Source organism: Dipodomys spectabilis, unplaced genomic scaffold (genome assembly GCF_019054845.1).
Source record: "Dipodomys spectabilis isolate Male_0828 unplaced genomic scaffold, ASM1905484v1 ptg000266l, whole genome shotgun sequence".
In the NCBI taxonomy this organism is placed as follows: Eukaryota; Metazoa; Chordata; class Mammalia; order Rodentia; family Heteromyidae; genus Dipodomys; species Dipodomys spectabilis.
This window is the reverse complement of record NW_024870943.1, coordinates 3,513,645-3,524,552: the sequence shown is the minus strand read 5'-3', so window position 1 is coordinate 3,524,552 and position 10,908 is coordinate 3,513,645. Positions and strand designations below refer to the sequence as shown.

The 10,908-nt window shown below is 57.9% G+C and overlaps 2 protein-coding genes across 4 annotated transcripts; one reads left to right on the top strand and one right to left on the bottom strand.

Annotated features, from left to right (window-relative positions):
- Positions 1–419: 419 nt before the first annotated feature.
- Rpl18 (ribosomal protein L18) lies at positions 420–3,754 on the bottom strand. The gene is made up of 7 exons (XM_042700046.1): positions 3,651–3,754; positions 2,049–2,135; positions 1,721–1,828; positions 1,325–1,423; positions 840–963; positions 688–757; positions 420–538 (listed from the first exon to the last, which is right to left on the bottom strand). The coding sequence occupies exons 1-7, from the start codon at positions 3,651–3,653 to the stop codon at positions 463–465; spliced, it is 567 nt and encodes a 188-aa protein (XP_042555980.1). The 5' UTR covers positions 3,654–3,754; the 3' UTR covers positions 420–462.
- Positions 3,755–5,439: 1,685 nt separating this feature from the next.
- Positions 5,440–10,785, top strand: Sphk2 (sphingosine kinase 2). Of its 3 annotated transcripts, none has more exons than XM_042700039.1 (6): positions 5,440–5,527; positions 8,023–8,487; positions 8,918–9,067; positions 9,152–9,246; positions 9,327–9,442; positions 9,677–10,785. In XM_042700039.1, the coding sequence occupies exons 2-6, from the start codon at positions 8,094–8,096 to the stop codon at positions 10,728–10,730; spliced, it is 1,809 nt and encodes a 602-aa protein (XP_042555973.1). In that variant the 5' UTR covers positions 5,440–5,527; positions 8,023–8,093; the 3' UTR covers positions 10,731–10,785. The 3 variants fall into 3 exon arrangements, with proteins under 3 accessions (XP_042555973.1, XP_042555975.1, XP_042555974.1); XM_042700041.1 differs by lacking the exon at positions 5,440–5,527 and adding an exon at positions 6,578–6,652; XM_042700040.1 differs by lacking the exon at positions 5,440–5,527 and adding an exon at positions 7,096–7,213.
- Positions 10,786–10,908: the final 123 nt, after the last annotated feature.

Below are 10,908 nucleotides of genomic sequence, written 5' to 3'. Positions count from 1 at the left end.
CCTTAAGGAAGAGGGGCTGGAGATCTTCTGCCTCTTCTGTGGCTCCTCCGGCAACTGAGCCTTGGCCTTCCTAGGCAGGGAGGGGAAGGAAGCCTAGCCCCTTGGGTAAACAGGGCAAAGGGAGGGACTGACGGTTCCTAAGAGGCGGGGCCTGTCCTGCCCCCATACCCCCTACAGTGCAAGGGAGAACTAGGGAGAGGTGGGGCCAGCTACAAGGAAGTAGAGGCACACCTGACACCTAGAGAGGTGGGCCCTGATCCTTAATGGCCAGATGGTCCAGCAGGTGTGGTGAGGCCCCACTAAGCAGACACCCCACCCACTGGCAGAAATCCTGTGAGGCCCCTCTTCACCTGAGCTGTTGCCAAGTCCCCAAACCTGACCCGACCACCCGACCCCCATCAACACACGGGAGAACCGAGTATGGCATCCAAAATATCTTTAATAATGGGATAAAGTCCATAGTTAGTTTTTGTAGCCTCGGCTTGCCCGTCGACCTCTGGCACGCTCGAACTTCCGGCCCTTGGAGCGGACATAGGGTCTGTGGGAGAAAATGTGTGAGAGGAAGTCCACCCAACAGGAGATAAAGGTGACACAGAATGGAGCCCTGGCAGTGCCACCCCAGCAGTCATCCCCTCCTGCCCCCCGCTGGCCAGTGTGGAGAGGTGGGAAGGAAGGCCAGATACTCACTTGGTGTGGCTGTGTGGGGTTCCCGGAGCCTTGCCAAAGTGCCGGTACACCTCCCGGCCCTTACGAGGACCTGGGTGAGGAGAAATAATGAGCCAAGCAGGGATCTGGGCCTGGTGCCTAGCTGCCCCAACCACCAGGCACCCACCACTCACCAGACAGCAGGACGGTGCCCCGGCCTTTCGGAGAGTCCAGGGCCAACTGGTCAAAGGTGAGGATCTTGCCCCCAGCCTTGAGGATGCGGGTGCGGGCCCGGCCCGTCACACGCAGTGCGCACACCTGAGGAAGATGAGCAGGGGTCAGCAGCCCGGGAAGAGCAGAACCTGGCTCACTCAGACTGTGGCCAGCAATCCAAAGTGGAAGCTTCTGTCCCCTCCCACCCACAAGCATGCAACAAATCAGGAAAGCCAGGCAGAAGTAATTCAGTCTTGTCCAAAGGACCAAATGGCAAAACCTACACTTGGAACCCACGACAGGCTCTACAGCTAGTGCTGTTCAGCAGTTCTGTACCGGAGGAGAGATTGTGCCTGGACCCCCACCCCTAGCACCGACAACCCCATCCAATCCTACAAGACACCCCACCAGCTGGCTGGTGATGCCCACCAGCTGCAGATCTGAGGGATAGCCTGAGCCTTTGCACCTTGAGCTTGGGCACCTCCAGAACGCGCACGTCATCCGTCACGGTCCCCACCACCACAGCCGTCTTGTTCTCCCGACCAGGAAGCTTCATCTTTCGGATCTTCGGGACATACAAAAGGTGAGTGGCCCTGGCATTTCAACCCCATCGTCTTAGGACAGGCTCATCCACCCCCAAACCATGACAAGCTCGAGTCAGGTCTAGCTTAGAAAATCCTCCAAGCTCTGACTGGTGACAGCATGATAAACCTTCACTGTCCAACTATAAAGGCTTCGAATGTGGCCCCAAAGGCCATCACTACCTTATAGAGAGGAACCAAAGCCACCTGCCAAAGCAGACATCTACAGACCTCCGATTGCACCCTAGGGCTGACTCCAGCGCTCTGGACCTGCCACTCACCATCCGGGACAGGGACAGGGGCGGCCGGTTGGTGCGACTCATGAACAACCTCTTCAACACAACTTGGTTGAAGGTAGAGTTAGTTCGTCTGGCCAGAAACCTGTACAGCTGCAAGGGTGGGGGAAGGAAGAGAGAACAAGCTCAACCCTAAGCTAGCTGGGATTGCCTGGTTCCCCCACCCCAGGCTGAGGGACGGAATGGGTTCAGGTCCCTTCCTTCCTTTAAGAGGGTCAAGCATTGAAGCTCTGGGTCAGAGCTACAGGAGTCTGTACCCCTGCAGAAAGGGCACCTGTGGCAGCCCTGCCCAAAGATCTAGACCCAAGCTCACCTTCACCAATAGCCTTAGGTAGATGTCCTGGCTCTTGGGTTCTTTGCGCCGAACCTTGCGGTCCTTGTTGTGGCGGATGTCGACTCCCTGTGGGGGTGAAAGGACAACTGTGCACCCAATTCTGAATTTGGCAAATCACACCCCCAATGATCACTTATCCTGAAAACCCAGCAGGGACCCCAACAATGATGATAGCACCTCAAATCCCAGGCCCATCACACCTATCTAAAAGGAGACCAAACAAACATTTACATGTTACAGCATGGAGAAATTTTTTTTTTGGGGGGGGGGGGGGGGTCCGGTTGTGGGTCTGAACTCTGGGCCTGGGCGCTGTCCTTCAGCTCTTCAGCTCAAGGCTAGCGCTCTACCACTTGAGCCACAACGCCACTTCCGGCTTTTTCTGTGTATGTGCTGCTGAGGAATTGAACCCAGGGCCTCATGCATGCCAGGCAAGCACTCTACCACTGAGCCACCTTCCCAGCCCCTGTGAGACTTTTTTTTTTTTTGGGGGGGGGGGGGGGGTCTGGTAGTGGGGCCTGAACTCTGGGCCTAGGCCCTGTCCCTCAGCTCTTCAGCTCAAGGCTAGCGCTCTACCACTTGAGCCACAGCGCCACTTCCGGCTTTTTCTGCTTATGTGGTGCTGAGGAATCGAACCTAGGACCTCATGCATGCAAGGCAAGCGCTCTACCACTGAGCCATCTTCCCAGCCCAGCATGGAGAAACATTTTAACACAAGGGCCCTATTCACCACCATAAAAGTGCTTTATACACTGTCTAGTTGCAACATGCTAAGTGTTACAAGTGGAAATGTGATTAAAGTGTAAAGCCCTTGGCACTAACAAACTTTATTACTTGCCCCCTCCCACTCCAATCACCTAGAAAGCCAGCTTGCGATGTCAGTCTCAAAACAACTGGCACCACGTCTTTACTGGAGTAATTACATTTCAAGAGACTGCACATACAGCATCGCACTCATCAAGTATCTTGGGGGGCTAAGAAAACAAACCTCACGATCACCTCCAACACATCGCGCATCTGCTCCCCTCAACTCTTCACCCACACCGGACATCCCCGGCTCCGCCCCGCCGAGCATCGCCAGTGCCCACTGACCCCGCATTTTAAGTGCTAACCGGACTTGATCAGTTCCTCCCAGTCTGTTCCTCACAGACGAACAAAGCCAGGAGACGGTCATCACCTGCGGCCACCGATCCCGCTGTGCCGAGCCCCGTGAAGAAACACGGCCAGGGCGGGCCGGGGACCGAGACTTCCAGATTAAGGACTTAATACAAGTTCCGGGCAGAGTTAGCAAACGCCAGCTGCCGCCCAGAACGGGACCCCGGCTCGGCTACCTCCCGGCCTGCGGGTCAGGGTCCATCACTCGGGCGTCTTAACGCTTCGATGACACCGGTGCGGCAGGAGGCCCGAGGCTGCGGCTCCGACCCCTTCACAGTCTCCGGGGTCGCACAGGAATCCCTCTGGTCTCGGCAATCGCTTCCTCCGGGCACCCGCAGAACCCCAACACCCCTCGGGCATCTCCCCAGACCCAAACCAGAGAGGATGGAGGCAGATGGTCCCGACGTGAACGCCGCAAAGAATGCTCACCATGATGGCGCCTCCTGCTCAGCCAGACGCGGAAAGAGCGAGCGGGGCCGGAGTGGGCGGGGGAAAGCCCCCGGCGCGCGGCGCGCTCGTGACGTCACACAAGCGCGAGGCGACACTCTACCACCAGCCGGCCTTCTCTATGGTGAAGTGGGAGGCTCTCGCTAGAAGGGCGGAGGAACAACCAAAGGGGAAGGAGGGGGGGGGGGGGAGAGGAGAAAAAGAGCGCGACGTCGAGGATAGAAGGGCCGCACGTCAGGATCCTCTCTGGCCCTGCTCCAGTGTCTGCTCTCTGTATTCTTCCGGGAAAAAGGGATCTAGTCCGGGAGTTGGAGAGATGCGTGGAGCTAGGAGGCCTCGGGCGGCGACGCTCTGGCCCGACCGCCTCTCGGTGGCTCCGGGAGGACCTGGCGGGCCGAGTGTTGGTGGAGGTGAGGAGGCGGGGCCGGCGGGGCCTTGGAAAAACCTTTCACCCCGAGGCTTCCGGCATTTCCTTAGGTTCACAGCTGCCTTTTCTCTCGCACTAGTAGGCGCCTCCGATGCTCTGGAAGTCCTGCTAAATGTCTAACCGGAGATCGCCTTGCTGCAGTTTTCAATCTGTAGTTCTGTCTGTTTCCACCTCTTGGGTTTCTGCTTCTCTTTTGCCCCCCAGTCGACCTGTTTCCTGATCCTTCCTCAGTCTTCCCCCCTCAGGGAGGGACTGGTTTTTGTTTTTTTTTTTTAAGGCCGACAGGTTCAACTGGCCCAGCACTTTCGATGTGAAGGATATACAAGGTACTAGGGTGCAGACAAAGCACGCTGAGGCCCGGGAGTGGGAAATGGGGTGGAGAGAGGTTGGGTAACAAGCGCCTCCGGGACCGTCGTGGTGGCTCCCATCTGTAACTCCACCTGTATGGGTGGCAGAGGTAGAAGTCTGGTTTGAGGTCAGCCTGGGGATGTTCAGGCGACTGCATTTCAACAAACAAACGTGGTGTGGTGTTGAACATATGTAATCCCAGCTACACCAGAACCAGAGGTAGCAGATTTGGGGATTAGAGTTAACCCTATCTGCAGAAGCACTATACCAAAAAGGATCAGAGGTGTGGCTCAAGTAGTTGAGGTGTTTGCCTATTCCTGATTTCAAAGTGGAGTGAAGCTCCAGGGAAAAGTAGAAACACAGTGCTAGGCTGTCACTAAAATGAACAAAGCAGGTCCTGGCTCTGCATTTCCCCGCCCCTCTACTTAGTGGTGTCATCTTAGGTGAGTCTGTGTTCTTTCCTTATTTGGAAGAATTTTTTTTGGGGGGGGGGTGAGGGGTTGTTCGTGGGGCTTGAATTCCAGGCCCTGAATTCAGGGCACTGCGCCTGAGCTCTATATTGTTCAAGGCTACTAGCACTCTACCACTTTGAGCCACAGTGAAGCCACTTCCGGTTTTCTGGAGGTTAGTTGGAGATAAGAATCTCCCAGATTCTCCTGCCTAGGCTGGCTTTGAACCCCAATCCTCAGATCTCAGCCTCCCGAGTAGCTAGGATTCCAGGTGTGAGCCACCTGTGTCCAGAAAAAATTTTAGTGCAACTCTCATATATGGTAGTTTTCTGGGTTACACAAGAGAATAAAAAATGTTGAAGTCAGTGTTTTGTACATACTAATTATTTCTTAAAATTAGCAATCTGATGGGCTTGTGATTGATGGTCTCTGGCACAGAGTGTAGCAGCATCTTTTGTCATCTGCTGGATGCTTCATCTTAACTCCCATCTCCTTCACAGAGTTGGAGGACAGGCCTGGACAGTGAGGCCTTACTCCTGGCTCAGACCATCCTCCTATGGCCTTGGATGAAGGGCAAAGGAGGTCCTGCTGCTGGACAGAGTGGACACTTTAAATCAGAAGAGCAGCAGAACCAGGTAAGCGTCCATCTGAAATGCTCAGAACTGTGATGGTTCTTTTAGCTCATCTCTAGGCAGGTGAATAGCTTTCTTCTCCACCATTTTCCAGCCATGGTGGAGGCTTCCCATAAGCCATACAGGGCTGGAAGCCTCCTCCTTCTCTTCCAACTGTTATCTAACTTTTGGATCCCTTTTCATCGTAAGTTGTCTTTGGATCTGAACCTCAGCCTCTTTGGTTCGGGGGTTTTTAACCTTTCTTCTCTGGGGACTCCGAGTTCCCATTGCTTTATCTCCTTTCGGTCTGCATAATGCTTGACACGTGTCTGGATCTGTGGCTCCTGTAGGTTTCCAGCCAGCTATCTGTCTTTGGCAAGAAGTGAATGAACTTCCCCTACCATGTGAGCCACACCTCCACTTTTGGTCTCTTCCTTGCCACATTTGCCTTCCTGCAGTTCGGTCTGATGTTAGATCTGCTCGGACGTGTTTATTTTCAATCTCATCATGCAGGCTAGTAGATCTTGAGTTCATATCCCAGCCCTGGAGGGTGGGGAGAGGGAAGGAGAGGGACTAGGCTTCCAGTCCCCTTCCCTGGGTCTGGCTGACCCTGTGGTCCTGGGTCTTTCTTACCCTGCCCCTAAAATGTAAAAGCTCCCATTCACCCGGGTCTTTGCCAGGATTCTTTACCTCCCACTCACTACCTTAGAAACTCAATGGATGGAAAGGTGGAGGTGGAGGTGAGGCGTGACCGAGCTTTCCCTCAACAAAGAAGGCGCCGGCGGTGCTGTCCGCGGGCCTGTGACGCCACTCCGGCTGCGCGTGTGCCCTCACTTATGATGGCCGCTGGCCTGGCGGTGCAAGAGTCCCCGCCCCCTTCTCTCTTGCTCGGGTAGCCGCCCCCTGCGCCAAGCTCGTGAGTCGCGGGGCCCCGCCCCCCGCGCGTTCTCATTGGTGCATCTCAGGTTGGCCACACGGCCATTGGCTGCAAGAATGCACACCCTCCCCGCCCCACCCTTAGGTCCGCTGGGGGCGGTTGTGCGGACTTGGGGGGCCCGGCCTGGAGGAGGACTCGGCTTGTGAGGATGGTGTGGGGATGGGGGCAGGGACCGGAGTCGGGTGCACTGGTGGACCAAGAAGAGCGGACACGTGGGCTCTCGGAACTGGGGAATGCTCGGGTGGGAAATGGAAATATAGGTTGCAACGCAAAGACCTAGGGATGGAGACCCAGGCCTGCGACCGAGGGGCCTGGAGACAGAGTTAGGTCTGTGAGTTAAGGACCAGTGGATGGAAGTCCAGGCTCAGATCTGGGGTCCCAGGTATTGATTAAGCCAGGATCAGGAATGGATAACATCTAGGGCGTTGTGCTTGAGTCTGAGTTAAGGTCTCCATTGGGGGGGGGGCATTGTGTGTTTGGGGGTGAGGCAGACACCTGGGCATCCAGGGAGTTGCCCTAGCAAACAGCACAGAGCTGGTTGCTAATCATGAGTCCACAGATGGCTTCGTGTCTCAGGCAGCTGTCCCAGTGAGCAATAGGGACAGGGGGGCTGGACTCTAGGGTGAGGAGTAGGTGAGGCAGGGCATTGGAAGGGAACAAAGGTGAACTGAGCTGGAAGGAGGTGAGAGGAAGAAGCCTTGCAGAGGGCTGGAGAAAGGGACCTCTGTTCTGCCTCCTGCCCTCTCCCTGAAGATCAGGCTGACAACGTCCAGGTCAGTGCTCAGAGACAAGTTCTCTGTCCCTTGCCCTATTCCAGCACTGGCATGTGGCTTCTCTGTGACCCCCCTGGGTGGTCTCTGTCACATCCCTTCTTCTCTCATGCTGTGGCTTTTCTCATTGGGGTGAGATACTTATTCCCCAACATGATCTCAGGCTTTTTTGCTGTGTCTGCCTGTCCAGGGTTATTTATTACTCTCTCCACCTGCGGATGACTCAGTGTGTGTTTGGGGGTGCACTTCCTATGCCCCCATTATCCAATCTCTGCCTTATTCTCCACCTAAGGTATATTGGGTAATAACCAGACATGCTCTTGTGTCTTATTTTGAGTGTTTTCTGTTACCTAAGGTATATTGGGTAATAACCAGACATGCTCTTGTGTCTTATTTTGAGTGTTTTCTGTTTTCTGCTTTGAATATAAATCCAGGGAAGGCAGGGATTCTTTTTCTTTTTTTTGGTCAGTTGTGGGGCTTGAACTCTGGGCTTGGTCGCTGTCCCTGCACTCTTCAGCTCAAAACTAATGCTCTACCGCTTGAGCCACAGCAAGGCAGGGATTCTTGTCTGCTTTGTTTCCTGTTGTGTTTGCCCTAACACCATGGTTAGCCCAGAGGACCCTGAATAATGAATACAGGGATAAAGGAATGAATATCTGTTTGCATGCCCAGGTCTCTGGGCCCTTTGGGATGCTGGCATTTCGTCCATGTCTCTCTTGTTTCTGGTACTGCCATCTTGTATCCACAGGCCCTGTCCCTCCCTCCACCTGTCATGGGGGTCTTGGATGCTGACCCTTATTCTCCTCCCACAGAGGCTGGAGCACTTGCTGACCTGGAGCTACAGCCACAGGCCTAGCAGCACCTCTGGACAGGGCTTGAGGCCATGGCTCCACCATCTGCTGCCAGCATCCCTCTCCTACATGGCGAGTTTGGTTCCTACCCAGCCTGTGGACGGCGAGTGGCCCTCACCCTCACCCTGAAGGCCCTGCACATCCAGCAGCTGCGCCCAAAGCCAGAAGCACGACCCCGGGGTGGCCTGGTGCCCCTGGCCGAGGTGTCTGGATGTTGCACTCTGCAGAGCAGCAGCGCCTCGAACACCGCAGCCTACTTCTGCATCTACACCTACCCACAGGGCCGGCGTGGGGGCCGCCGCAGAACTACCCACACCTTCCTGGTAGATGGGGCGGCCACCTATGAGGAGAACCGGGCTGAGGCCCAGCGCTGGACCACAGCCCTCAAGTGTCTGCTCCGAGGAGTGCCGCTGCCCGGGGATGGGGGTGAGATGCGCAGCTAGGGTGGCTTCCCCCATTTTGTCTGTGTGACGTGTCTCTGAGGCAGTACTAAGCGAGATCCAGACAGTTCTGAGCGAGACCCAAGGGGAATAGGTACCCCAGGAGCCCCCAGGCTGTGGAGGGTCAGGGAAGGCTTTTAGCAAAATAAGCTTTCCTCAGGCACACCAGGACAGACCTGATCCAAGTATCAGGTGTCTGAGGATAGATGGCTCCTTTGTTCTCCCTAGTGTGTTCAAAGGGCACTGGGTTTCACACTCAAACCCTGTCATGAGCAGCACCTGAGAGACAGGTGAGGGGCGGAGTGGCACACCTAGGCCCCAGGGCCTGGCCTGTTGAGGGCTGGGAGAAAAATTTTAGTGTCAGCAGGCTCTGGGTCTCTGGCCTCTGTACACCTCTCTCTCCCCCTCCCCTACAGAGATTACCCCTGACCTCTTACCTAGGAGACCACGGTTGCTCCTATTGGTCAATCCCTTTGGGGGGCGTGGCCTGGCCTGGCAGCAGTGTATGAACCACGTGTTGCCCATGATCTCTGAAGCTGGGCTGTCCTTCAACCTGATACAGACAGGTAAGGACAGCCAGGATGAGAGGTGGGGGCTGCAGGCTAGAGGGAGCCTGCCAGCCTGCCTGATTCTGTGTTACGCCTCTTTAGAACGACAGAACCACGCCCGGGAGCTGGTGCAGGGGCTGAAACTGAGCGAGTGGGATGGCATTGTCACTGTCTCTGGAGACGGGCTGCTCTACGAGGTAGTGTAGGAGTTCCCTGCCCTAACCTGAGCCCTGAAGGGCCGGCACTTGGACAGGTGGTCTCACACCACCCCCTCCAGGTGCTGAATGGGCTTCTGGATCGCCCTGACTGGAAGGAGGCTGTGAAGATGCCTGTGGGCGTCCTCCCCTGTGGCTCGGGCAATGCGCTGGCTGGAGCACTGAACCAGTTTGGGGGGTAGGTGTGGGGCTCCTCTGGGTGGGTGAATTAAGGGTTGAAGCCTCCCTGGGACAATGGATAGCTCCACCCCCAACCCACACCCCCAGTTCCCTAGTAGCAAGAACAGTGCCAGACTCCCAGCAGGCCCACAGCAGGTGCTGAAAAATCTGGAGGTGACCATGTGCCATCTCCCCTTGCCTGCCTGGTCTCAGCCAAGCCCCTCTGCTCTTTCCCCATGCGGTGGCTGCGAAGGTTCCAGCCGGCCATGGGCATAGACCTGTTGCTCAACTGTACACTGCTGCTATGCCGGGGTGGCAGCCATCCTCTCGACCTGCTCTCGGTGACGCTGGCCTCCGGAACCCGCTGCTTCTCCTTCCTCGCTGTGGCCTGGGGCTTCGTGTCAGATGTGGATATCCAGAGCGAGCGCTTCCGGGCCCTGGGCAATGCCCGATTTACCCTGGGCACAGTGCTGGGCCTTGCGGCCTTGCACACCTACCCGGGGCGCCTCTCTTACCTGCCTGCCGACATGGACTCGGCCTTGCCCAACCCTGCGCACAGCCTGCCCCGGGCCAAGTCGGAGCTGACCCTGGCCCCAGCCCCGGCCCCACCCGTGGCCCACTCCCCCTTGCACCGCTCGGTGTCTGACCTGCCCCTGCCCCTCACCCAGCCTGCCCTGGTCTCCCCCGGCTCCCCGGAGCCCCTGCCTGAGCTCACGGTCAATGGCAGGAGCCCGGAACTGGTGGGAGACTGGGGAGGAGCTGGGGACGCGCCCCTGTCCCCAGACCCGCTGCTGCCCTCTCCCCCCAGGTCCCCCATCACGGAAGTGCCCCCGGGACCCCCGCCTCCCGCCCCTGGAGCCCCTGAGGGCTGTCCGCGGGGTCCCCCCGATGACCTGCTGCCTCCGTTGGGCAGCCCGCTGCCCCCCGAGTGGGTGACGCTGGAAGAGGACTTCGTGCTGGTGCTGGCCATGTCCCCCAGCCACCTGAGTGCGGACCTGGTGGCGGCCCCGCACGCGCGCTTCGACGACGGCCTGGCGCACCTGTGCTGGGTGCGCGCCGGCGTCTCGCGCGCCACGCTGCTGCGCCTCTTCCTGGCCATGGAGCGCGGGGCGCAGTTCGGCCTGCGCTGCCCGCACCTGGGCTACGCGGCCGTCCGCGCCTTCCGCCTGGAGCCGCTCACGCCCCGCGGCATGCTCACGGTGGACGGGGAGCTGGTGGAGTACGGGCCGCTCCAGGCGCAGGTGCACCCGGGCCTGGCGACCCTGCTCTCCGGACCTCCGGGAGACCCGAGCCCCGGCCTACTCTGACGGCCCGCCTGCCCGCCCTCCCAGGGAGGGGGGGCCAGAGAAGTGCCGGAGCGGCCCGGGCCGGCCGGGGCCTCCACGCGCCGCCCCTCCCACCCCGCCCGCGGCGGCCGGGGGCGGAGCTTTGCCTTAAGGCGGGGCCGAGTGGAGGCCCTGCCCGCTCCGCGTCCCAGTCGGCCAG

Excerpts from the sequence above, each read along its gene's own strand:
- Rpl18 (XM_042700046.1), bottom strand. Across the intron at positions 1,829-2,048 it reads ACCTAAGGCTATTGGTGAAG|CTGTACAGGTTTCTGGCCAG; the intron begins GTGAGCTTGGGT and ends CCACCCTTGCAG. Across the intron at positions 758-839 it reads GGGCACCGTCCTGCTGTCTG|GTCCTCGTAAGGGCCGGGAG; the intron begins GTGAGTGGTGGG and ends CTCCTCACCCAG.
- Sphk2 (XM_042700039.1), top strand. The coding sequence starts at position 8,094 with ATGGCTCCACCATCTGCTGCCAGCATCCCTCTCCTACATGGCGAGTTT. Across the intron at positions 8,488-8,917 it reads GCCGCTGCCCGGGGATGGGG|AGATTACCCCTGACCTCTTA; the intron begins GTGAGATGCGCA and ends CCTCCCCTACAG. Across the intron at positions 9,443-9,676 it reads GCACTGAACCAGTTTGGGGG|GTTCCAGCCGGCCATGGGCA; the intron begins GTAGGTGTGGGG and ends GTGGCTGCGAAG.